This window comes from Dermochelys coriacea, chromosome 27 (assembly GCF_009764565.3).
Source record: "Dermochelys coriacea isolate rDerCor1 chromosome 27, rDerCor1.pri.v4, whole genome shotgun sequence".
In the NCBI taxonomy this organism is placed as follows: Eukaryota; Metazoa; Chordata; order Testudines; family Dermochelyidae; genus Dermochelys; species Dermochelys coriacea.
Window position 1 is genome coordinate 10,032,276 of NC_050094.1, and position 23,138 is coordinate 10,055,413.

Consider the following 23,138-nt stretch of genomic DNA (forward strand, 5'->3'; position numbering starts at 1 on the left):
GCTTCATCTACTAATAAATACGCCAGGACATCAATCAGCATCCTCCCTGTCTTGTTCTTTACCCTTTAATGTATTCTGTCCATCTTCATCCTCTCTTAACTTTGTGCCTTTGTACATGACATTCCCCATACCTGGAACGACCTCAGTATTGCCTATTTGAAGCATTAAAAAATCATGAGTAAGTCCTCCCATAAAACCATAAAACAGGCTTTAAATTTATGAAGATTTTTTTTGAATGACTATATTTTGGAGTCTTTTAGTTTGTAACCGGGTTTTTGAATCTCTAAGATTCACATTTTCAAGCTTTCTCCATAACCATGCAGGCTAGAAACTTTTATTTGTAAAGTGAGCACCCCTGCCCAGCAGTCCCCTCTCCTTGCTTTAGATGGGTCAGATGTCTCTCCGTCCCCACCCCAAGGATCCTTTGGGCCCTGGACTTTGGCCACAGCATCCTCCTTGGGCCAATAGCTCCAACCTTTTTGAATGGCCTGCTCCTAATCCCCAGCATCGCTCCTTATAGGACCTGCTACCCTTTTAAAAGACCCTCTCTCCCCCAGTGAATAAGACGCATAAACAATATCCCCCTCCGCCCCCCCATTACGTCCCCTAAACCCAGGGGCGGGGGTCCCCTCCGGCAGAGCCCTCGCTCCAGCAGCAGCGGAACTACAAGTCCCAGCATCCTCTTCGAGGGGCGGTGCCGCGCTGAAAAAATTCCGGGCGGGGCCGAGGGGCGGGAGCAGTCGGTTCCGCCCTTTCCCGGCGGCTCCACCTCCTCTTCCTCCGTCGCAGCAGGGTCCGAGAGGCGTCGAGAGAGAGACGTTGTCCAGCGGTGAGCGAGCCGGTGGTTCTTCCCCTCCCCAGGGTGGGGGGTGTGAGCCCCCCCCCCGGGGAATACTGGGGGGCACCGGGGAGCTGGTTGTCCTCTGCCTGCGTAGCAGCTGCCCTGCTTTCACTTTCGTTTCCGTGCGCGCAGAGCAAGTGGGGCTGGGGGGCCCCACTTGGGGGCATCCCCCAAGGTCTGGAAGGGGCGGGCAACTTCTCCCCTCCACCTGATGGTGGAGGGGGGGCATGCCCCACAAGGCCTGGCCCTGGAGATGACCCCCCCCCGGCATAGAATCGCCACGAAGTGTCACCTTGGGTCACCATGGTGGGGTTTGCCCCCCAAATCCCGTCCGCCTTCCTCCCCCTGCACTCCTTGCCCCTACTTACTCCCATCCCCCAAGGCCCCTCTGTATGTGGCCAGCAAGGGCAGGTGGGTGGCACAATCCCCCACGCCTTCCCCCCATACCAAAAGTGGAAAGAGGCAGGTCTTTATGCTTTCTATGGGTCAGATGTCTCTCCCTCCCCAAGGATCCTTTGGGCCCTGGACTTTGGCCACAACATCCTCCATGGGCCAATAGTGCCAACCTTTTTGAATGGCCTGCCCCTACCCTGAGATTTTCTGGGGCTGTTCTCTCCCCCTCCCCGATAATCTCTTAAGGGGCCCCATTTGAAATGTTGCAACCTGTGCCACATGACGCAACGTGATAGTGCACGGCGGCAAAGGGACGACGTGTCAATAGTTGCTGGGTCCACGTGGGGTCGTGATGCCTGAGTTGGTAAGGCGGTAACTCTGCATGTGCCCCACGTGACTGGAAACGAGGAGTTTGGGTGGAAGGGAGCTATGTTTATAGTATTGGGGAACAAGAGCGCCACGTGAAAGGGATATATGAAATAAAGGGCTATATAGATAAGGTAACGTGGAAGCAGTCTGTTACCTTTATTGGTGATTGTAAACTATTAAGGAAATAAGCTTTAACACTGATAAAAGGAAATAAGGTTTTATAACACACACATAATCAGCCTGTGGAACTCACTGCCCCAATATATGCCTGAGGTCAAGAGCTCAGCAGACTTCACAAGATGATTATCCATATAAATGAATAATGAGAACATCCACTCTAACACTGGGTAGGGAAAAAAGCGTAAGGGATATAATTCCTTTGCTTTAGTAGGGAGAAACTTCCCAAATGGCAGTTGATTTCATAACTGCCCTAAGCAGTGTTTGTGATCGTTTGTGTGAAGCTAGATGGACCTGTTGGTCTGCTCGGATATGGCAATTTCTATGAGTGATGAAGAGGGAGGTCAGCGTTGGAAACCTGGCAGAAAGAAGTGGGTCTTGGGAAGTTGCATGGCGCCCAGGATCGGGGAGGATGTTCCACTCATAGGTTGATGTGGAAAAGACATGGAGCTGCTTATGGGAAAAGGAGACTAGAGGTGTGTCAATGCATGTTGTGTTGGCACAGTGGAGAGAGAGTTCACTGGGCCCAGTTACTCATTTCTATACAGTGTCTCTCCCTTAATATACAGATGGCTCATTGGGGCTGAGCTGGGCCAAACCTAACCATTCTCTCTCTGTTGCTGCAGTACCCATAAGGGCAATAGCTATAGGGGGTGCCGTTGAATAGAGGAGACACATTCTGCCCCCCTCTGTCCTTGCATTGGCATGTATTTGGCTGCCTGAGCAGGGGAATAGTAAAAGGTGTGAGGGTGAAATATACGAGAGATAGAACTATGAATAGCTTTCATGGTGAGAGTGAGGGGGTTGAGCATGATGCTGAAGGAAACGGCAAGCCAGAGTAGAGATTAAGTGGAAGAAAAGGGGATGACATCGTAAGAACAGCAGTCAAGGAAATAAAACACAGAAACTGTCCCTCCTTTGTAGTGGTAAAGCTTATACTCCAGATTTGCAGGGGTAGTCAATTATTTTTTGTCAAGGTATAAATTTCTTGGTCAAGGTCCACACTCCAGAGAAAATTATTTAAAAAAACGATAAAGAAATAAAAAGATTTTGGGGTCCATTCAGAAGCATCTGGCAGTTCGGCTTTGGCCTATGGTGCACTTATTGACTACCCCTGCTCCAGAGTGACAAGAGTTGCTGCTAGCTTTCTGGCAAAGGGTTTTTTGTGCTTGAGCTTACTGCTTCTCTCAATCCCATGATTCATCTAACTAGGCTCCTTTAGGACTACAGTAATCCTTGAAAATAAGTGGCGGATCATCTGTCAGAGAAGAGGGGAGGAAGAAAGGGGCTGATGTATCTGAATGATGTTGTTGGAGCGAGAGAATAGAGTTGGAGTTCCTGCTCACATGAAGGCCATCATGATTGTACTTGCTCAGCTTCTTTCATTCAGTGATCTCAAAAAGAGCTTTACAAAGCATTTGATCATCAGAGGGGATGAGAGGGTTGCACTGGGTGCTGAATTTGTGGACTGGGTGATTCTTGCTGTTTTCTTTTCTCCTGGATCTGGACTCCCTGATTGAGGCCCTGGCATATTTATTCATTAGTGACACCATGGACCAATTGGTTTAACTTGTTCAGGAATCACCCATGATAGGTATAGGGGTTTCTTGAAGGGTTCAGTTCTGGTCCTTGTGGAAACAGTCTATCTGCCGCTGTCTAGATACTTGTAATCCCCCTTTATAAGTTTGTATTGATTTCTTCTTGCAGCAGGGAACTGAGCCACAGAGGGATTAAGTGACTTGCCCAAAGTCTCACAAGAAGTCTATGGCAGAATCAGGAACTGAATCCCAATCTCCTGGGATTTTTAACTAAAATTTGTTAGTCTCTAAGGTGCCACAAGTACTCCTTTTCTTTTTTGCTAATCTCCTGAGGATCTTGTCTTAGCCACAAGACCAACCTGCCCCCCTCTTTTTCTGGAATCTGGTTATTTATTATCTAGCTGGTACCTGAGGGCTATATGAAGAGAGAGACTCAAACTCTTCTCAAATAACTTTAGTTGATGAACACCTGTGAGGTGCGAGTGCAGGTCTAACCTTTCTAATCATGGCAATTAAATGACCTCATCTTGCTTAGTCAGGAGAATTCAGGGTTTCATATAGCTCTAGGAAACAGTGTTCATACACAAGCCTATCTTAGGATTTCCGGTGCTTATATGATAAAATTGAAAATGGTCTCTTCTTAAAGAAAAAAACAACAACAGGCCCTCAGAGATGGACTGTAAAAAAGGGAAATCTTTAACTGGGTATTTATTCCTCCCCCGCTGGGTGCATGGTGTACTAATATCTCATTAGTTCATTGCACAGTCTGTGCAGCAGTGAGTTACTCATTAGCATGCTATAAGGTGTGGCTGTCACTGGCCCTTTTGTAAGGAGCAGTCGCAGATTGCTCGTTTTTTCTTCCCTTTTCTTCCTCTGCTGATGGCTTATGAACAGTTCAAGGAATGAGTGGCAGGATTTGGACATCATTACATTGTCACCTCATCCTTTTTTCCTTTCTTTCATGCCCTTATAATTTCCTCCTCCCCCATGTCTCTTTTCCTCCTCCCCCTCTTTGTTGTCCTTAATTCATTATTGTTCCATTGATTGAAATGAGCCGACAAACAGCGTTGCATCAGTGAAGCAATGGGACAATGCATGCAGGCAGCTGGCAGGCTTAGAAGTTAGAACGGGGGAAACTGGGATACAGGACTCTTCCAAATTCTGTCACTGACTTGCTGTTTGATCTTGGGCAAGTCACTTAAACGCTCTGTGCCTCAGTTTCCCCATTTGTAAAATGGGGATAATAACACTCCTCTCGTAGAAGGGTTGTGAAGTTTGCATGGCACTTTATTGGAAGACACAAGAGACAGGCAAAGTATTGCTAATTATAAAATGAACGCAGAGCCCTGTGTGTTTTGTGATTGTTGAATTTGCCATGGAATTCACCCATAGCTTCAGAATGTACTCCAGAACCTCAGCTTTCCTTTTTTTTAAAATTAAGTTTGATCTGTAACGGCTATAACAACGTCTAAAACATGAATCAAATGTAAAGCAATGCCTGAATCTGCAAAAAGTCTAAAATAATTGGGTTTGAGAGTGGCCCAGCCATCTCACTCAGGGCCCTATGGATTCTGCTATTGGGCAGCTGCTGAATTTAGCATTTTTGCTGATGAATTCATTATTTGGCTGCAGCCAGACACTGGTAACATGTAACCTTTGCACCATCTTGGTCTCGGACCCAATTCTGACATAGCACAGTGGCTGTTAAGGGTCCCATAGCATAGCCCAGAAAGAGCCAGGATCCCTGACCCCCAGCCTGGCTAACTCCTCCCTATCCCAAGAATACATGTTCCAAGGTTCAAGTGGTTTTGATCTAGTGCTGTGTGCAGAACAGCTGCTATGTTTGTCCACATAGTCCTTGCTCTCTTAACGTCTGAGTCATTGCTTTGTAATGTCCCTTGAGGCATATTGAACATGAAAGATGCTAGATACAAGAAGATCCCACTCTAAAAAAAAACATTGTGAAATGTAGTGCTTATTTGGGGGCTGGGTTGATTAATGTCATTTAAACATGGAATCTGTAGCTGTCAGCCTGTGTACCTTGATCAGGAAGTCTGGGAAACAATGGAGATAAAGTAATTCTTACCTACCCACAGCATTTTGTTGTATGCTGTGGATGCGACTGGGCAGAGGTGATATCTGCACCACCTTTTACTGAATAAATTCTCAGCTGGAGTACTAGTGAATTCATCCCTGTACTAGGAGACCTGTGAGAACCCATGGGCCTAGAACCAGGGCTGCAGGGTTCAAGGTAGGTACTACTTTCTCACTGCCACCAGGAGCCTGGTTAGGCTTATCACCAAGAGGAACTGAGAGGCTAAGCCCTGCAGTAAGTCCCACCCTAAGGGACAACATGAGTGACAGCCCTCCATGATTCCCTGATTGGCTGAAACTCCCCATATAAGCTAGGAAGCCATGTCTGGGAGTTGTCTGAGCAATGCAGACTCTGGTGCGCTTTTGCCCTAACTTTGCTTGCTGTGATCCTGGCTCCCGACCCTGGTTTACTGTCTCTGGCTTAAGACCATTCTTGACCCTAGTGAAAGACCCTGGCCTGGCCTGGCCTGACTGATTCTCATCTCACGCTCTCAGTTTTGTAATGGATTTTGATGTTGCAGTTTTGCCCGGACGTGGATTGATCTCTGACCTTTAGCCCCGATAGTGAGCAGCTCACTGTGCCCACAGGCTGCCCATGTCCTGGCTCTGACAATACCAGAGTAAAACTAAGGACCAATAGTGTCCCCCTTTTTCTCTATGGCTGGCCGAGATATTACAGCTTTTCTTTTCTGAATGCGGCCCTGAGAACAGCCACCTACACCCTTGCCACCTTCAGGCTATACCTCTGCCATATGTTCCATCTAGAGCTGACCCAGGAGGCCACCGGGAAGTATTGGCTGGCACAGAATGCAGCTGGCCACCTTCTAAGTGATCACAGAAGACCAACGTTCTGATCTAAGGTCACTTCCCCATGGAACTCCTGGTGATGACACAGACTGTGATAACACAGTCCCAGATCTTCTGGAGATTTTATCTGATATGCGATAGCTGCAGTTAAGATCAGCTGGGAGGCGCCTACTTTCTATTCCTGGAATTGGGTTGTCCTGGACTTGCAGCAGGATTTTCTTGGCAGGGAATCCCTCCCCTTGGCAATCTGTCAGACCCTGAGTCTGGCTGCCTCTAGGGCATGATGGTAAGGCATATATTTAGTTTTCTGAGTGTTTCCTGTCTCAGATGTTGCATCTGTTCTTGGTAGTTTGGATACTGTTTTATTAACAGTTGCGGGGTCAATAGTTTTGTACTCTCTTGCAGGTAACCTCGTGTAATTTATTTTTTGAACTCGTAACAGCACAATTAAAAGGTTCCTAAATAAAGAAACAGGTGAGAGTTCTTACACTATTTATTGATGCTGTTGCTATGCAACATATGTGTTTTAATACTGAGAACCATGTGGCAATTTTACTACAGTGGATGCTAGTAGCAAATGCTACATCCTTAGGGTTTATACCAGAGATGGGCAAACTATAGCCCGCGGGCCACATCCGGCCCGCGGGATCATCCTGCCCAGCCCCTGAGCTCCCAGCTGCTCCCCTGCTGTTCCCTCTCCCCTGCAACTACACTGCTGAGCAGGCAGTGTTCTGGGCGGCGGAGCTGCATGCTCCTGCAGGGCAGCGTGTCTGGCTCCGGCTGCGTGGCACGGCTGCCAGACATGCTGCTCTGACTGGCATGGTAAGGGGGCCAGGGTCCGGGGGTTGGATAAGTGGCAGGGGGTCTGATAAGGGGGTTCCAGGGGGAGTTGGATAACCGTGGGAGTCCGGGGGGGCCTGTCAGGGGGTGGGGGTGTGGATAGGGGTTGGGGCAGTCAGGGAGCGGGGGGATTGGATGGGGGTGGGAGTCCCAGGGGGGCCTGTCAGGGGGCAGGGAGTTCTGGGAGAGGGCGGTCAGGGGACAAGGAGCAGGGTGGGGTTTGGATGGGTCAGGGGTTATGAGAGGGGTGAGAATTGGGAGGGGGTGGATAGGGGGCAGGGGCCAGGCTGTTTGGGGCAGTACAGCCTTTCCTACCCAGCCCTCCATACAGTTTTGCAACCCCGATGTGGCCCTCGGGCCAAAAAATTTGCCCATCCCTGGTTTAGACCCTTAAGAACGAACTACTGCCACCTAGGGAGCAAGAATCATGTTGCTTGGGAGGTGTGCACAATTAGTAGGCTTGGAACCATTAGATTTTTATTGGTAAATGTCGGTAAACGTCAGTTTCACTGCACACACACACACACACACACACACACACACAAACCTACCAAAATATTTCCATCAATGATATTTGAAATTTACAAATAGGCAAAGCAGGAAAAATGATTCTTGACAACTTCTTGCAGTTTGATTTAAGGATATTTGTTTTGTATGTTTAGATATATGATGCTGACGATTTGTGTTTTAATGGTTATAAAGCTTTAACTTTTTGAATCTCGATGTCTCCTGTTGTTTAAACAGTTATTGTCTGACCTGCCCATAACTTCCTGCGACTGTGAAAATGTAGAGAGATGATAATAAAAAAGGCTTAAAAATAAACATCCATATTATCTGTTAAATTTATAAATAAATAAATAAATAATGATTTCTGCCAAGCCTAACAGTGAGGTATCAGTCTCCCTTTTGAGCCACAAAGATGAGGATGACAGAAAATGTGTTGGATTTGGATGCTAAAGCATTACGGTGAATTGCTAATGAAAAAATAGGAAGGCTGTTGGATTTGCTTCTTATTGGCATGAGTGCGTCTTGCATTTCTCATGCTGACCAGCCTCGGATGCTAAGAATGCTCTGGATGAGGTCCCAGGATTCTCTTGTGTCCTAGCACCACAGTCTGCAAGGTTTTGTCTTACTCTTCGCTTTTGTTCTTGTCCTCTCACAGAACGCCATCATGGATCAGACCTTAGATGAACCTCCCACTTCTGCCATCTTCTTGGACAACTGCCACTTCTCCCAGGTTATCTTTAATAACGTGGAGAAGTTTTACGTCCCTGGAGGAGACATAACCTGCTATTATACCCTCACACAGCACATCACTCCTCGCAGAAAGGACTGGGTGGGCATTTTCCGGGTAAGCGTGTGCGCCAAACCATTAGCCACCATGTATTGTAAGGTGGCCGCTCATGAAAGGAATGGCTTGGTGTGGACATTTCCAGTTATTTCACGCTTGATCCCTAAGGGGAAGTTTGAGACTTGGGAAGAACAGAGTAGCAGCTCTTTTTCAGTGGCTAACTTGTATGTTGTAGTGTCTGTACTGCATCAAGAGACGTGGGACCTGACTCTTTGTTGTGACGTTTTTGCACTTGGGAGCTGGAATGGAGTAGGGGAGGTTAACGTAGCATTGAGTCATCTTTGCACTTCCTGTATTCTGGGACTGCTGAGGGGCCAGCCTGAAATTAGAGTTGTTTCAGGGCCAATCTGACTTGTGCCCTGTTTCCTAGGGCCAGTGAGGAATAGGTGTGGTGTAGTGCATTGTGCCCACATCACTCTTCCTTCTCCAGAGCGCCTCTCATTCTCCACCTCTCCCCTCCCTCTTGCTCCAAGGAAGGGTAAGCTGCCAAATAGCCCTGATTACTTCTATGGGCATGTACCCAAGATCTGGGTAGCTGGTATAGTCATGTAAAGGGGGTTCTTACGGCTCAGTGCGGGCCTACAGCCCAAGTTACAATATGTCCCTCTGTGAATGGCCACAGGATAAACGTCAGTAAGCTGTATGATACCGTATAATTATCTTGCTGTTGCAGGTGGGATGGAAAACAACCCGGGAATATTACACTTTCATGTGGGCTCCTTTCCCGGTTGACCTCAGCGGTGATTCTATCGTACAGCAGCAAATTCAGTTTCGAGGTCAGTTGGGAAGGGATGGGCAGTTCACAGTGCTCATGTATCAAATTGCTCTAAATGCCAGTAATAAGTGTTACCACCTGAAGCTGTACAACTGCTGAATACGAATATTGTCCTGTACTTGGGTAAACTTCAGTCGAGGAGCTGTGGCTATAAGGTTACCTCAAGAATGTACTGTCAGTGCAGTTCAGCCTGGAGAGAGTGTCCCCTCCTACTAATATGGAGACACATCCATACGGCACGTGCCATCCTGTGGCTGCTTCTTCTGCTGTTATCAGTGCAGCAATAGCCCTGGTGAGAATCCCCCTTGCAGGTATTGTGTTCAGCTGTGTCTGACGATTCGTGTTCTTTTGGTGATAGTCACTGACCTGCTCCTTGAGGAGTCATTTACATCAATGCAAAGTGTCAGTGTTTTACGCTCACTTTGCACTGCTATAGATGATCGCACAAGGAACGGGTCAGTGATTACCTGCCCCTATAATGTGTATGTTGCTTTGTATTTGTCGTCTTGGGTCTGTTCGATCTGGGCTTTCTGTGCTGTACAGTTGACAAGAGGCCTGAGTAATTAAAAACACCCTATGGTGGGAATTTTTGTTTGTTTTAAGCCTACTACCTGCCGAAAGATGATGAATATTACCAGTTCTGTTACGTTGACGAGGAGGGGATGGTCCGTGGCGCCAGTGTACCTTTCCAGTTCCAGGCAGAGACCGAGGATGATATCCTGGTGGTTACTACACAGGTATGATTCCTCTCTCTTCCTGCTTTCTCATTCCCTTATCTTTCGTTCAAACTCTCTTTTCCCTAACACAACCTGGTCCAGTGACTACAGCACTGAACTGGGACTCACATTTGTCGAGCTGCGCGTTAAGTTTCCCCATGCGATCCTGGCTGGTGTGCCCTAAATCTTCTGTAGCGCACATTGATGTAGTCCGTTTCTCGTCAATGCATGCTAGCAGGGTCTACATTGGGGAGTCTGAGCACAACACACTGGTGTGGTCTGCACATCACATTCCTGGAGTGCGGACTCTGGGGTCAAAGCCTGAGGGCTGGATGAAATGGCCTGTGGGCTATACATTTAACAACTGTGGTCTAATCCAAGTTATTGAGCTCAGCACATGGGTGAATTTAATGGCCAGTGATATATGGGAGATCAGAAGGTGATTTACAGGATCCCTCCTGGCCCTTGTGAAATCTATGAAATATTGTATCAATAATGTACACTCTATAGCACCTTTTACTCAAGAATCTCACACACTTTGCAAATGTTCATTCATTAGCCCTTGCAGCCTCTCTCTGAGGTAAGCAAATATTATCCCCGTTTTCTAGATGGGTAAACTGAGGCACAAAGCAGTAAAGGAACTTGCCAGAAGACTCGGAGCAACTCACTGACAGAGATAGAAATAGAACCCAAAAGTCCTGATTCCCAGTCTCTTGCTCAGAAGACCAGACCTCACTTCCTCCCTAGCTTGATAGAACGTAGAGTGGACAGTATAGGACAAATCTTTCCTGCTTGGCAAGCAGGAGGTAGAAACTGGCATTTTATTTGTCTCCAGTAGCAGAATCTCCTTGTCAGGGTAACAGTTTGAGGACTGTTGTTGTTTTACAGACTGAGATCTGGAACTGAAACAGAAGAACAAGTTTTTTCCCACCCCTCCCACTGTCAGGCTGAGCAAAATTATCCTGTTTAGGGCTCTTTGCAGAAATTGGCCTTGGAGTCAATTAAAAAGTTCAGTGTTGGGTGGAGGGCCAGACAGCCAACTTAGATTGTCAGCTCTTTGTGGCACGGGCCGTCGCTTTGTTCTGTGTTTGTACAGCACCTTGCACAGCGGAGTCGTGGCCCATAATCGGGGTTCCTAGGTGCTGTGGAAGTACTGTCGTCAGATTCAGTTTTCCCCTGGACTTAAGGAGACTTTTCTTAAAAGAGGCAATGTAGTATAGATAGAGTAGAGGACTGGAAATCAGGACTGCAGGGTTATGTCCCCAGGTCAACCACAGACTGTGCTATTTGGACAAATTCCTTTATCGCTTTATGCCTCAGTTTACCCCTTTGTAAATTGAGGACTAATAGACTTTGTAAAGCCCATTGAGTCCCTCGATGAAGGTGCTGTATAAGTGGAAAGTGTTGTTTTTTGTTTTGTTTTTTTTAGCTGGGCTACATGGTGGTGTGTTGTATGTGGCTTGTAGCTATCTGTGGCTCTTTCAGCTGCTGCTCCCTGCAGCTCCTTTAGGGAACCTTGAGTATGGGTGTGTCTCTGGTGCAGTTCACTACATTCCCCGACACCTGCCCCTTCTGCAGTGAGAGGGAGACCCTGGCGCTCATCTACATCAAATGCACCAGGTTGCAGTCCCCTTTCCGGCTCCTCCAGAGCCTTCTCCTTAAGTTCTGGCGGCACTTCTCTGCATCTCTTGACCTATGCACACCTCATCTGTGGCCCCATAAAGTCGCAAGACCTTCTGGTCAACCTCCTCCTGGCACTAACCAAGGTGGCCGTCCACTATACCAGGAGGAGGAAGCTGGACAGGGAGGTGTTCTGTGACTGGGGGGCCTATTTCTGATCCTCCTTTAAGTCCTGTCTCTGTGCAGAGTTCCTCTGGGCCGTGTCCACTGGCTCCCTGGACGTCTTTGAGGGGCAGTGGGTGCTGTCTGCGGTTCTCTGCTCGGTGTCCCCCTCTGGATCCCTGCTTTTGACCATGTGACCCTCACTCCTGTCTGTTTTTTCATTTATTGTCTCCCATAATCTCTTTATGCCTGGGTCCAGTGGCTCCTTCCCTTAGGCTGGGGGAAGTGGGGTTTAGAGGTTTCCCAGAGCCTCAATCTCCAAAAGCCTCAGTAAGTGTTGCTCCCTGCAACCCCAAAAGTAGAAATTGGACCATTCCTGTATTATCAGGGTGGGGGTGGAAGCGCAGCTGTGGCAGCAGGTAATACTATGCCAGGAAATGATCAAGGGTGCGTTTGGGTAGCCAGCAGGTGCTTGTTTGTATCGAGGACTCAGCTGGCCGCCTGAAATTAATGGTTGTGCAGGGCCGTCAGTTCATGGGCCTAATCCTACAAGAGGCAGAAGACCCTCTGCTCCCACTGACCTCTGGGGGAATTGAGGGCATTGAGTGCCTTAGAGGTTCAGGCCTGGTGTGTGTAGTATTTTGGAACTTGATTTTGAGTTCTGGTTGTACAAGCTTTGGCAGCACCAGGAGAAACTGAAAGGGAAGTCCAGTCTCCCTGGCGTCAGTGAAGGGGTAGGGAAGAATATATTGTGGTTTTCTGCAGGGCTTATGTTCCTTTGCTCATCACTACACTGCATTCTTATTGAACAAGTCTGTGTTGTTTACAAGGGAGAAGTGGAGGAGATTGAGCAACAAAACAAGGATTTACTTAAAGAAAACAAGGAACTCAAGGAAAGCTGCCTGTGTCTCCAGAAGCAGAACCTGGGTCTGCAGGAGGAGCTCCGGCTGGCACAGGTACAGACAAGGGATAATACAGGAATTCAGTGGCCCTGTGGCTGACAACTCAGGCTTATACATGCCCATTATGTGCTTCCAGGAGAAGATGAAGGAACTAGAGGGAGAAGTCTGTTTCTTGCAGACTGGGAACTTGGAGCTGCGGAGAGCTCAGGAGCTACAGGTTGGAGAGACGAGCTCTGCCCAGATGAATTTGGCTTCAGTTAGGGAACAGAACCTAAAACTTGGAAAGGAAAATAAGGTAAAAGTGCAGATGAGCTGGAAACTGGGATGACATGAAGAAGGGAAAAGGGGGAGACCAGAGAAAGTGGAGAGGGGAGAATAAGATAGACTCAAGGTCTTCGCCTCAGAGAAATGTGAGCAACTGTATCTCCCATTGTAACCAATGAGGGAGTTGGTAAATGCTTCTCAGGGTGAGTCCCAAAGGGCAAAGAGAAGAGAAAATCTCCCCCTCATTTCTTTCCCTCGCCCCATCCCCTTTGATCTCTGCGGAAATATCTTGCTGCAGCCCCAGCACCTTGTGTGTGGGAATGGAATTGATGGGAGCTTCTTTCTGCAATGAGACAGGTTCTGAATGGAACTGGGCTCCTGGGCCCTGCAAAGTTGGTAACTCTGGGCCTTCCCAATTTGGGGGGAACCCTCAATGCAACAGAGAATCTCCACGTCCATCTAAAAAGCAAAACAAAAGTGTTTCAAGGCCCTTTCCTGGCAAAAAGCCTTGAAAATACAAACCAATCATGTGGGTGGAAAGGACCGAGCAGCTGGGCTTCACTTCTGCAGCCGGAGCGTGGTGAGGTCCAAAGATTTAGAGAGAGAGATCTGACACACGTTTTGTGTGCAAGGAGTCAGTTGTGTGTGCATCTCCAAAAAACGATCTCTCCAACCCTCTTCCAAATCCTGAGGCTGACCCAGTGCAGAGCAGAGTGGTCATGATGGGCTGGAGTTGGTCAAGTTTGGGAAAGGGGAGTGCACAAAAATGATTTCATAGGCCTGTCCCAAAACCCCAAAGGCCAGCTCTGAGTCTGACCTGCCTATTATTGCTCCCTCCTCCTCCTCTTTTGTCCAAGGCCCCAATTTAAGCAAAACTGGAGCTGAATACATGAGAGAGAAGAGAAAGGAGAGAGAAAATCTTGTTCCCTTCAGGAGGGTTGTCTGGGGTTGTTGCATTCAAAAGGATGTGCAGATACAGTGGGGAGCAAAAATGATGGCTGTTTCTATGGTTTGACTCCCATTTACCTTCCTGCACTTAGGAACTGCAGAAAGGATTGGAGTCTCTGAAGAGCAGCTGTGAGAAGTTGGAGCTGGAAGGAAATTTCTTGAAAGAGGAGAACAAGCGGCTGACGGAGCAGAATGGCTGCAGAGAGAGAGAGTTGCAGCAGTGAGTGTTTACACCATACGTCTGCAAATGGGAGTTCCTGGAAGCTCCCAGGCACAGTGGGTTGGGTTTCTTCTTCTGTTTCGTGCTGATGAAAGCCAGTGACTGTATGCACAGAATGCACCCTGTAAGTGAGAGTCTAAGGAGCCCCTTGGGGTTTTGATCTAGATATGGCATTCACAGGCCCTCAGGCAACCAGAATTGTGAGGGTGACTGCACAAAACTGACTCTTGGAATGCGTCCACGGATGATAGGCTCTCAGCTGTCTGCGTCAGTTGAGGGGAAAGCAACCCACAGGGCTGTGGAACGGATTCAGGGGATCTCTGGTAACTTCATGTAAAGGTTTGAGCAAGACAGCAGGGCTTTGGTATCTAGGGTTACTCCATTTGAACCTGCCTGAGGACATGATAAGCTTTTGATTAGGTTGAGAAATGAAGGCTGCGGGTGCAGTTTACCAAGGGCTGGTGCTGAGGGGCAATGGGGGGGGCACATGCAGCTGAAAATGTTACAGTTTGGTTTGCTCTGAGCAGATTCAAAGAGCACAACCAAGAAGTGTCATCTGAGAAGGAACATCTGGAAAACAGATTGAAAACTACCCTGGATCACATGGACCAGCTGCAGGTAAGCAAGGCGCGGTCTGTTTCTGCTTCTGCAATCTGTGCAGTACTTGGCATGTGTCTGGCTGGGAATGGAGCTGCCTGTAGCAAATTAGGATGGTGTCTGAGTTGTTCCTAGTGATTCCATGGTTTCCTTAGGAAAATGTGAACCTACAACATGACAACCTAAGCTCCGGAAGCTCCTAACAAATGCTGTATTTGGGAAGTTTTAGCGAATCATTGCAGATTTTTCATCTCATCCCCAAAACACCTCCCCTCTGCACCCATGTTAGGTTCATCATAAAGATTTTGTACTCCTCTAGCTCCTCCTATCTGAGGATCTGAAAAGGATTTATGAATGTGGAAGGGTTTATTCTCACAAAAGCCCTATGAGGTAGGTAAGTGGTAAGGCTAGCTGGAAACTAACAACTCCATTTCATGAAACCGAGAGAGGTTTCAAAAAATGTGCTATTCTCCAACAGAAGGAAAAGGAGAGACTGACTCTCTATATCCTGGTAGTTAGGCTGGGGACATGGGAGACCCAGGCCAGTGTCTGAACTACTGGATTATGGAGCTTCTACCCACCAGGCTAATAGCTTTCCCATCCTTCCGACCAGAAATGCCATCTTGGTCCCGATGGACCTTTCCAACAAAAATGTTATCAAATCCAATATGATTCCTCTGAAACATCCCAATTTCACTAAAATGGCATTTGGTGGAAAACTGTTGCATCAAAATTTTTTTTTTACCTGCTCTAACATTTCTAGCTCTATTTTACAAATGGGAAAACAGAGATTGAGTGACTTGACTAAGGACATGCACAAAATCATTGGCAGAGCCAGAAATAGACCCGAGCTCTCTTGTCTCCCAGCCAAAGGATCATCTTTGTTGTCTCCAGATTGGTGCTTTTCCAAAAGTTTCATTGGGTTCCAAAAATGTTTCACTGGAATTGGTTTCCAGACATTTATTCTACAACTGAATCAGGTCAACATTTCAGGGTATTTACCCTTAGTGTGCAGTTATGCAAATCATGCCCCAAAGCCATGAAAATAGGGTGGGGTTTGGAATTAGGATCTATGGCTTGGTAAGACTTTGCCAAGCTACTTTCATTCTGGACATTCCTGCTGCATTATAAATTGCCTGTGCTTCCTTCTGTCCTGTATAAACTGTTGAGCCATCACTTTCATCCACTCTTGTTTCACCTCAGTCACAGGTGTTGAATCAAGAGAAAGAAATGGAAAGCGTGGTTCGGATGGACCATGACAAGACTGAGCAGCTGGAGCATTTGAAGGAGGAGAATCGTCAGTTACGCATTACTTTGACTGAACAGGTAGAGCCTTCCCTCATAACGCTGAGGCTTGGGGAGCTGGGGTGGAGGGATATAGAGCAACCATAGCGGTGAGCAGATGGAGGTGATTTTATGGAAGCTCCAGGGGAATTAGGTGATGGAGGGGAAGGGATTGCCCCTGTTGTAGCAGGTGGTGCTATTACACATAGTCTTCTCTTCCAGGTGCTCTTTTTTAGTGTGCAAACCAGTTTTTAGTCTTGGGGGGGAAAACACTTGTATGGTTGGTTGTTGTGATTCAGTTCCTTTGGAAAAGCTGTTGCAAGCAGCAAGAGAATTTTGCTCCCTGCCTTAATCTCTAACTAGTGTCAATTCTTTGGTCAGATTTGCTCCCTGGGAGCCAGGGATTTGTGTTTGGCTGAGATTTCTAAAAGAGAGGATTGTCTGTGTTCTGTTTGTGACTGCCCGTGTCCTAGGACTGGCGTATATGTGTAAATAAAACAAGGTATACTAGGAATATATCCAAACTCTGCATCGCTGATTTCTGCTCCAGTGAGAAGCTGGTTTACAAAGCCCTGTACATCTGCTACTGCTTGATGGAGGGGCAACAACACCCTTATAACTCTTCCTGTTGTCCCTTTACTCATCTCTATAGTATCTTAGTTTAGCAAAGCCATTTAATAGAAACAAACAGATGAACTTGGAGCAGAGAGGGTCTAAATTACAGAAGACAGCCAGAAACAGTGGGAAACATCCATTTTCTGTGGGGGATGAGTTGATTGGCTGTGTGCGCACCCCATGCCTTCTCCGACCTCCCTTCTCTTTGGCGTTTGGCGTAATTTTTGTTATTTATATGTGGCTCCGCTCACTGATGCATATGGTGCTGAAATTTGTGGTCCTGTGCAGAAGGAGCAGGAAGAGAAGCTGGAACAGTGTCTGGAGGATCTGAAGGTGACAGGCCAGCATGGCTCTTCATCTGCAACATAAGCAGGTGTCATGTCTGTCTTTGGGTGGATGGTCTCCAAAGAGTAGAGGAAAAAGTGACGGGATGAAATCTATAGTTGTATAGAGGACAAGGTGTTGGTGGGATTCAGGGAGGGCCAATATTTCACTGAAAGGAATGTAAAGTCAATGGGGATACAGCAGAATGGAACACTTCTTTATCATGAAGGGACTATAGCTGGCAGGTTAGAGATGTCACGTCAAAGAAACAGGCCTTGCAGTTAGAGAGAAAGGGGGCGAGGTTTGTCTTTAGTCCTGGGGGAGTTTGCTCCACAAGCTCCGACTAGCCCTGAGAAAGCTCTTGTTCCTGCACACACAAACTGTTACTTTTGTTGTAGAAAGTTCCATTGTGCCTGAGGAGCAAAGTTTTTGAGCTCGGAGCTTGAGGCAATCTTTTAGATACTCATGGCTCAGGTCATTGAGCACCCTGAAGATGAGAACCAAGACCTGAGACTTGATTTGCTATTCTATGGGAAGCCAGTGTAGGGAGCTGAGGGCAGGTTTGATGTGTTCCCAGTAGGGTTGCCGGTTTTGGTTGGCCGTATTCCTGGAGGTTTCATCACATGACATAATCTTTAATTAAAGATTCATCTTTAATTCCTGGAGACTCCAGGACAATCCTGGAAGGTTGGCAATCTTAGTTCACAGTAGCCAGTGTTGCTGAGGAGATGTGCTGTGGTGTTCTCTACCAGCTGAAGTTTCCTAAGTGCTGAAGGCTTCATGCCCAGGTTTGCTGCATTGCGGTAATCCAGCCTGAGCAGTAACAAAGGCATGAATAGCCAAGGCCAGGTCACTGTTTGCCAAGACGATGGAAGTTTCTAGACAACCAGAGATGGTAGAAAACATTACTCACAGTTAGGGATGTAAATAGCGGTTAAAAAAACTAACTGTGTAACCGATTAAAATTTTATCGGTTACAGGGTTAAACTTTTAACCAGCGAATTAGGTGTGCGGGGTGTGTGTGTGCTGCTGCACCCCCACGAAGCTCCACTGCTGCCCCGCACCTGGGATCCCCGCGGCCGGCTCCACCGCACCAGGGCATCCCTCCCGGCTGCCAGCCCCATGGCGGCAGTGGAGTCCTGGGCGCAGACCAGCTGCAGAGTTTAATTGATAACCAAAACCGATAAGACCGATGCTTATCCGATAAACTTTTACATCCCTACTCACAGTATCACCAGGTATGTAATGAGGGAAATACAGACCATGAGTGGTTTATTTTGGAAGCAATGGTGACTTAGGTTGGTTAGATACGACATGGTCAGACTCATGTTGAAGGTCAAGGTTGATTTATTGGTGAAACACACACACACACACACACACACACACACGCAGGCATAAGAAACAAATGATATCTGAGCAATCCCCGATGTGCTCACAGCTTTTCTTTTGGTGATTCCCCATCACTGACAAACCTAATGCTTTTGCTTCACAGCATCAAAACCGTGATCTAGCAAAGGAACTCGAGGAGAAGAACCATTTGTTTCAGATTCTTCAGCGGAAAAAGGATGAAATTGATGAGAAAAATCTGGTGAGAAACTCACACCCGCACTACCAACCTCACCGCGCAGAGAGGTCTTCATTAGTAACTGAACACTGGTACTGGTACTGAACACAGTTCAGAGTTAGGCAAGGTGGTTGAACAAAAATCTGTAAGAGGTTTTGCTGAGACTTATTAAGGAGCTCATAAATAATGAACCATTATTATGAAATAGAGAATCATGAGAAAATAGTTAAAAAGAGCTGCCTGACAAGGAAATTGTGGAAGAAAGCTTTTCTAAAATGCAATCAGATGACACGGTGCGGTTTTTTTCAGATGCTCTCAGCACTGGCCTAACTGCTCCCATGGAATTCAGTGGTCCTACCCAGTATTTGCAAACAAACCACACGAAGTCTTTTCACAGAATTGGGTTCTGTTCAGAGCTTTGCCACAAACTGAATGACCTTAGGCTGGTCATAGATTTTAAGGGCAGAAGGGGTTGCTTTGATCATCGTGTCCAGTTCTGGGCACCACACTGTAAGAAAGATGTGGACAAATTGGAGAGAGTCCAGAGGAGAGCAACAAAAAGGATAAAAGGTTGAGTAAACCTGACCTATGAGGAAAAGGTTTAAAAAAAAAAAAAAACACCTGGTCATGTTTAGTCTTGAGAGAAGAAGTCTAAGGGGAGACCTGATAAGTCTTCAGATAGGTTAAGGACAGTTATAAAGTGGACAGTTATCAATTTTTCTCCATGTCCGCTGGCGGTAGGACAACAAGTTAAGGGTTTAATCTGTAGCAGGGGAGATTTAGGTTAGATATTGGGGGAAAAACTTTCTAATTATAATGCTAGTTAGGCTCTGAAATAGGTTTTCAAGCAAGGTTGTGGAATCCCTGTCATTGCAGGTTTTTAAGAACATGTTGGACAGAAACCAGTCAGGGATAGTCTAGGTTTACTTGGTCCTGCCACAGCTCAGGAGGCTGGACTTGATGACTTCTCAAGGTCCCTTCCAGCCCAAAATTTCTATGATTCGATGATCATCAGGTCTGACCTTCTGTGTTACATGGGCCATCAAATAGGTGTTTTCACCTCTCTTTGCCTGTTTCCCCCATCTCTAAAATGGGGATAAGCCTGACCTACTGAAAAGGATTTATGAAGTGCTTTGAGATTCTCAGGCGAGAGGAACTATATCAGCGCAAACGGTCATGGCTAATAATAAATGGCTTCTCTCTGAAATGGCCCCCTGAGCTCCTGGAACTTCATTCTGCTCTTCTGTCCCTTTGCAGAAACTAAGGCAAGAGAACAATGAGCTGCTGATGCGCCTCTCTGAGAGCTCAGATTATTCTGCCCGGGTTGCTGTCCCACTGGCGCAAGTTCCAACTCGGCCTCCTGAAAGCGCAAACCTTTTGTTTGGGAACCCGTACTATAGTGAGTTACTTGGTATGCTATGCAGAGGCTCCCAGGGACCAAACGGGATGGGTCCTATCTAATTGCATCCTGACTGCTCCCGAGCAGGAGAACCCGAATCAAAGAACTGGGCTAGAATCAAAGATGAATTAAGAATGAATAGAGTTTGGAGCTCCCACCCCCTGAAGATCCTTTCTTCAGTCCTCCTACCTCTTCTTGGCTAGTGAGAGACAGAAGGTGAAAATCTACTTCCTCCCCATAGCTCCTGAGAAGATGGAATCTGTCCATTCACTCTTTTTTGGCAGGAGGGACCTCCCGCTCCCCATGTGGTGGTGGGGGTCTTAGCAGCTTGTCATCCCTCTTGATATGGAGGCTTGTAGAAAAAAAGCTCTCAACAGCATGTCTGTGCTGCCTCCCATGTGTTCAGAAGATGCCCTGGCAGCTCCAAAACTCTGTCAGGTCTGAGAGTTGACTTAAATGATTAGCACTGTGCTCTCTTTCTTCCAAGAAAGAAAACCAGTTTGCCCAGCCGCAATGCAGCCAGTCCCATGTCCTCAGTTCAGCATTCTGGAGTCTTAAATGTGGAGGCTCCTTCCAGATTCAGAGCTAGATCTGGTGCTTCAAGAAGAATCAAGAATAACGGGTCTACACCACATCAAGTGGTTTACTTTTGGCTATGATTAAGACTTGCATTTTCTGTTCTTTTGCAGACTCCCTAGAAACAAGTGCTGTGAACGTGGTGAGTAAAGTGATTGGTGGATTTTGCTGAGTAATATGAAGGCAGAAGTCAATTGAGCTCCATAGCCAGTTTCCTCTATAAGCTTTTAGTTCTGGTCAAGGTAGTGGGTTCTACCTTCCAAGACCAGAAGAATGGAGCCTTGTATATTTCAGAATAAGCTGGGGGAATTAATGATTTGTTAAGCAGGAGCGAGGGAACTCCGCTAGAACTCAATTGCAACCCTGGGCAACATCAGCATGGAAGCCAGAATGAGCAGAATTCAGCTGCCAGATGCTGTATTTCATAATTGAGAAATGGACACATATTGGGTAGGATAGAAAGCAAAAGCAGTTCTGAGACGCTCTTATGCTCTCAGAGCCAGTTGCTGAGGCATGGAGACATTTAAAACCCTGTGAAGCATTAGAAACTAAAGCAGCCTGCCCTTTAACTGATTATTTCTAACCTCCCCTCCTCCGTTATATATATGTCATTGTTTTGTATTCACCTTTCAGCCCTCTGTGAAGAAATGCCCCCTGTGTCATGAGGTCTTTTCTGATGACATTGGGCCACGTCAGTACGAGGACCATGTGCGAAGCCACATTCTGGATTGCCCGTTTTGTGACGAAACCTTTGGGGATAAGCAGGTGTATGATGATCATATGTACTGCCACAGCCTGGAATAATTCTTCATTCTGCTTTGTGCTGTATAGCAGGTGTATAGCTCCTCTTTCAGGTGTGATAGCACAGACTTGATCATAACCAATACTGTAGGAATATAGATTCTAGTAAAATCACCCCAGCAAGGCTGGACTCGGCACCAGTACTGTAGTGCTAACCCAGGGGGCTCCAATGCGGTGCCCGCGGGCGCAATGGCGCCTGCCGGGGCAGTTGTGTGTGCCTGCAGGACACCGCCGCCAAAATGCCGCTGCCGAGCGTGGCCGCCGGAGAACCGCCTGCTGAAATGCCGCCGAGAAGCGTTGCCATTTCTTGGTGGCATTTTGGCAGCAACGCTTCTTTCCGCTGCCGTTTCTTGGCAGCATTTCGGCGACAGGGTGTCTGGCGCCCACCGCAGTCTTCTGGGAATAGGAATGTGGTATTCCCACAGAAAGTTTGGGGGCCACTGTGCTAACCCATCTGTTCCATGTTATGTGACCCATCATCAAGCTGGGTCAAATACCAACCAGTACTATTGAAATAATCCATCCTTGTCAGCTGTGTCCTTTATCTTCAGTTAAATATGGGCACTGTTAAAGAGCTCAGTTCCTGTAACCAGTTGTTCAGATCGAATGCAATACCAGTACTTCAGAACAAAGCTGTCACTGTGATCCGTTGTTCTGATCTAGTCAAGTACTGATATTGTAGAACAGCAGTTCCCAATTGCCTGTGCTTTGCAGAACCCTCTCTGTTACAATTGTTTTATTCCTCAGAGCAGAGCTGAGACCACTAACCCTAAGGCCAAAAACAATATGCTGCCTTTGAGCTCAAAGTCCCAGTCTTGTTCACGGTTACCGGACTGCAGATCTAGCTTAATAATAAAACTGAGTCCTTCCTTCACCCTTTGTCCCAAGCCAGTGAAGGCTTTACATGTCTCAGGAATGAGTTTAACCATCTATGTGCATCCTCTAAGGAAACTGATGGGGGGGAGCCTGAATTGTTTCTCTGATGTGCCTGTCTGACGCTTCTTGATTCCAGGACAAAAGGAGCCTCTTCCGAGTGCAGAATGCCAGTGTTCAAACCTGTCAAATGCCTGGGGTGATTGCACTGCTTTTGCACAAGGTTTAAATTCTTTTTGTTGCCATTTACAATAAACATTCTTTCCTCAATGCAAACACAAGGGTAACGTTTATTATCCAACATTGTTATACTGTGCATTAATTTTGTGATGAATATCTATAGGGAATCCTAATAGGTTTTCAGAATAGCCTGGTTCAGATGAAGTTAAGAATAATGGATACTTTAAGACATTGCTTTAATATCTTCAATGCTAAAGGCTTAAATAAACTTGTATCGATCAACCTTTGATTAAAACGTTGGATTTCTTTTTTCGATTATGTAATAAGGCTTTTATTTTATTCTTTAACTATTAGCAGGCACTATACAAAACCATGTAACAGAGAAATGGAAAAGGTGAATAAACAATAGCCGACAGAAACTACACTAGAAGAAAGTGTCTGGTTATTTTTATAACAAATAAGACAGGTGAAGATTCTACCATCCCATCCCCTGTGAAAGATGTCCTCAGGGAGCTGTCTTGCAGGCCCTTAATTCCTTTCTAAGACCCAAGTCCATTTATGCACATCCCTAACTTTTAGCACATGAAGTCCTCCACACTGAAGTCAACTGGATTGCTTGCACTTATCGTAAAATAAGGGGCTTGTCCTCACACAGACTAGCACCAAAATAACTAAATGGGTTGTAAGTCGCACCTTGTGCTATTTCAGTACAAATCTGTGCATGGACACTCTTATAGGCCCCTTTTATTCCAAAGCAAGTGCCCCCACATGGACTTTTCTCATCCCCAATTACGTTCCCAACCTCTTCATTCTGCCCCCAGCATTGCTACTGAATCCTCTTGATTCTACAGCCCTTATCACCATCCAGAATCGTTATTATTTATTTTCCAGTAGTATCTAGAAGCCCT

General features: G+C 46.7%; 1 protein-coding gene across 2 annotated transcripts; it reads left to right on the top strand.

Annotated features, from left to right (window-relative positions):
• The first annotated feature begins 693 nt into the window (after positions 1 to 693).
• On the top strand, positions 694 to 22,652 carry CALCOCO2 (calcium binding and coiled-coil domain 2). Of its 2 annotated transcripts, XM_043503319.1 has the most exons (14): positions 746 to 829; positions 8,222 to 8,410; positions 9,084 to 9,186; positions 9,789 to 9,922; positions 12,514 to 12,639; positions 12,722 to 12,880; positions 13,890 to 14,017; positions 14,545 to 14,635; positions 15,818 to 15,940; positions 16,802 to 16,846; positions 18,330 to 18,425; positions 19,659 to 19,800; positions 20,490 to 20,518; positions 21,010 to 22,652. In XM_043503319.1, exons 2-14 carry the CDS (start codon positions 8,231 to 8,233, stop codon positions 21,178 to 21,180), a joined length of 1,527 nt encoding a protein of 508 aa, XP_043359254.1. In that variant the 5' UTR covers positions 746 to 829; positions 8,222 to 8,230; the 3' UTR covers positions 21,181 to 22,652. The 2 variants fall into 2 exon arrangements, with proteins under 2 accessions (XP_038241570.1, XP_043359254.1); XM_038385642.1 differs by lacking the exon at positions 16,802 to 16,846 and having other exon boundaries at positions 694 to 829.
• Positions 22,653 to 23,138: the final 486 nt, after the last annotated feature.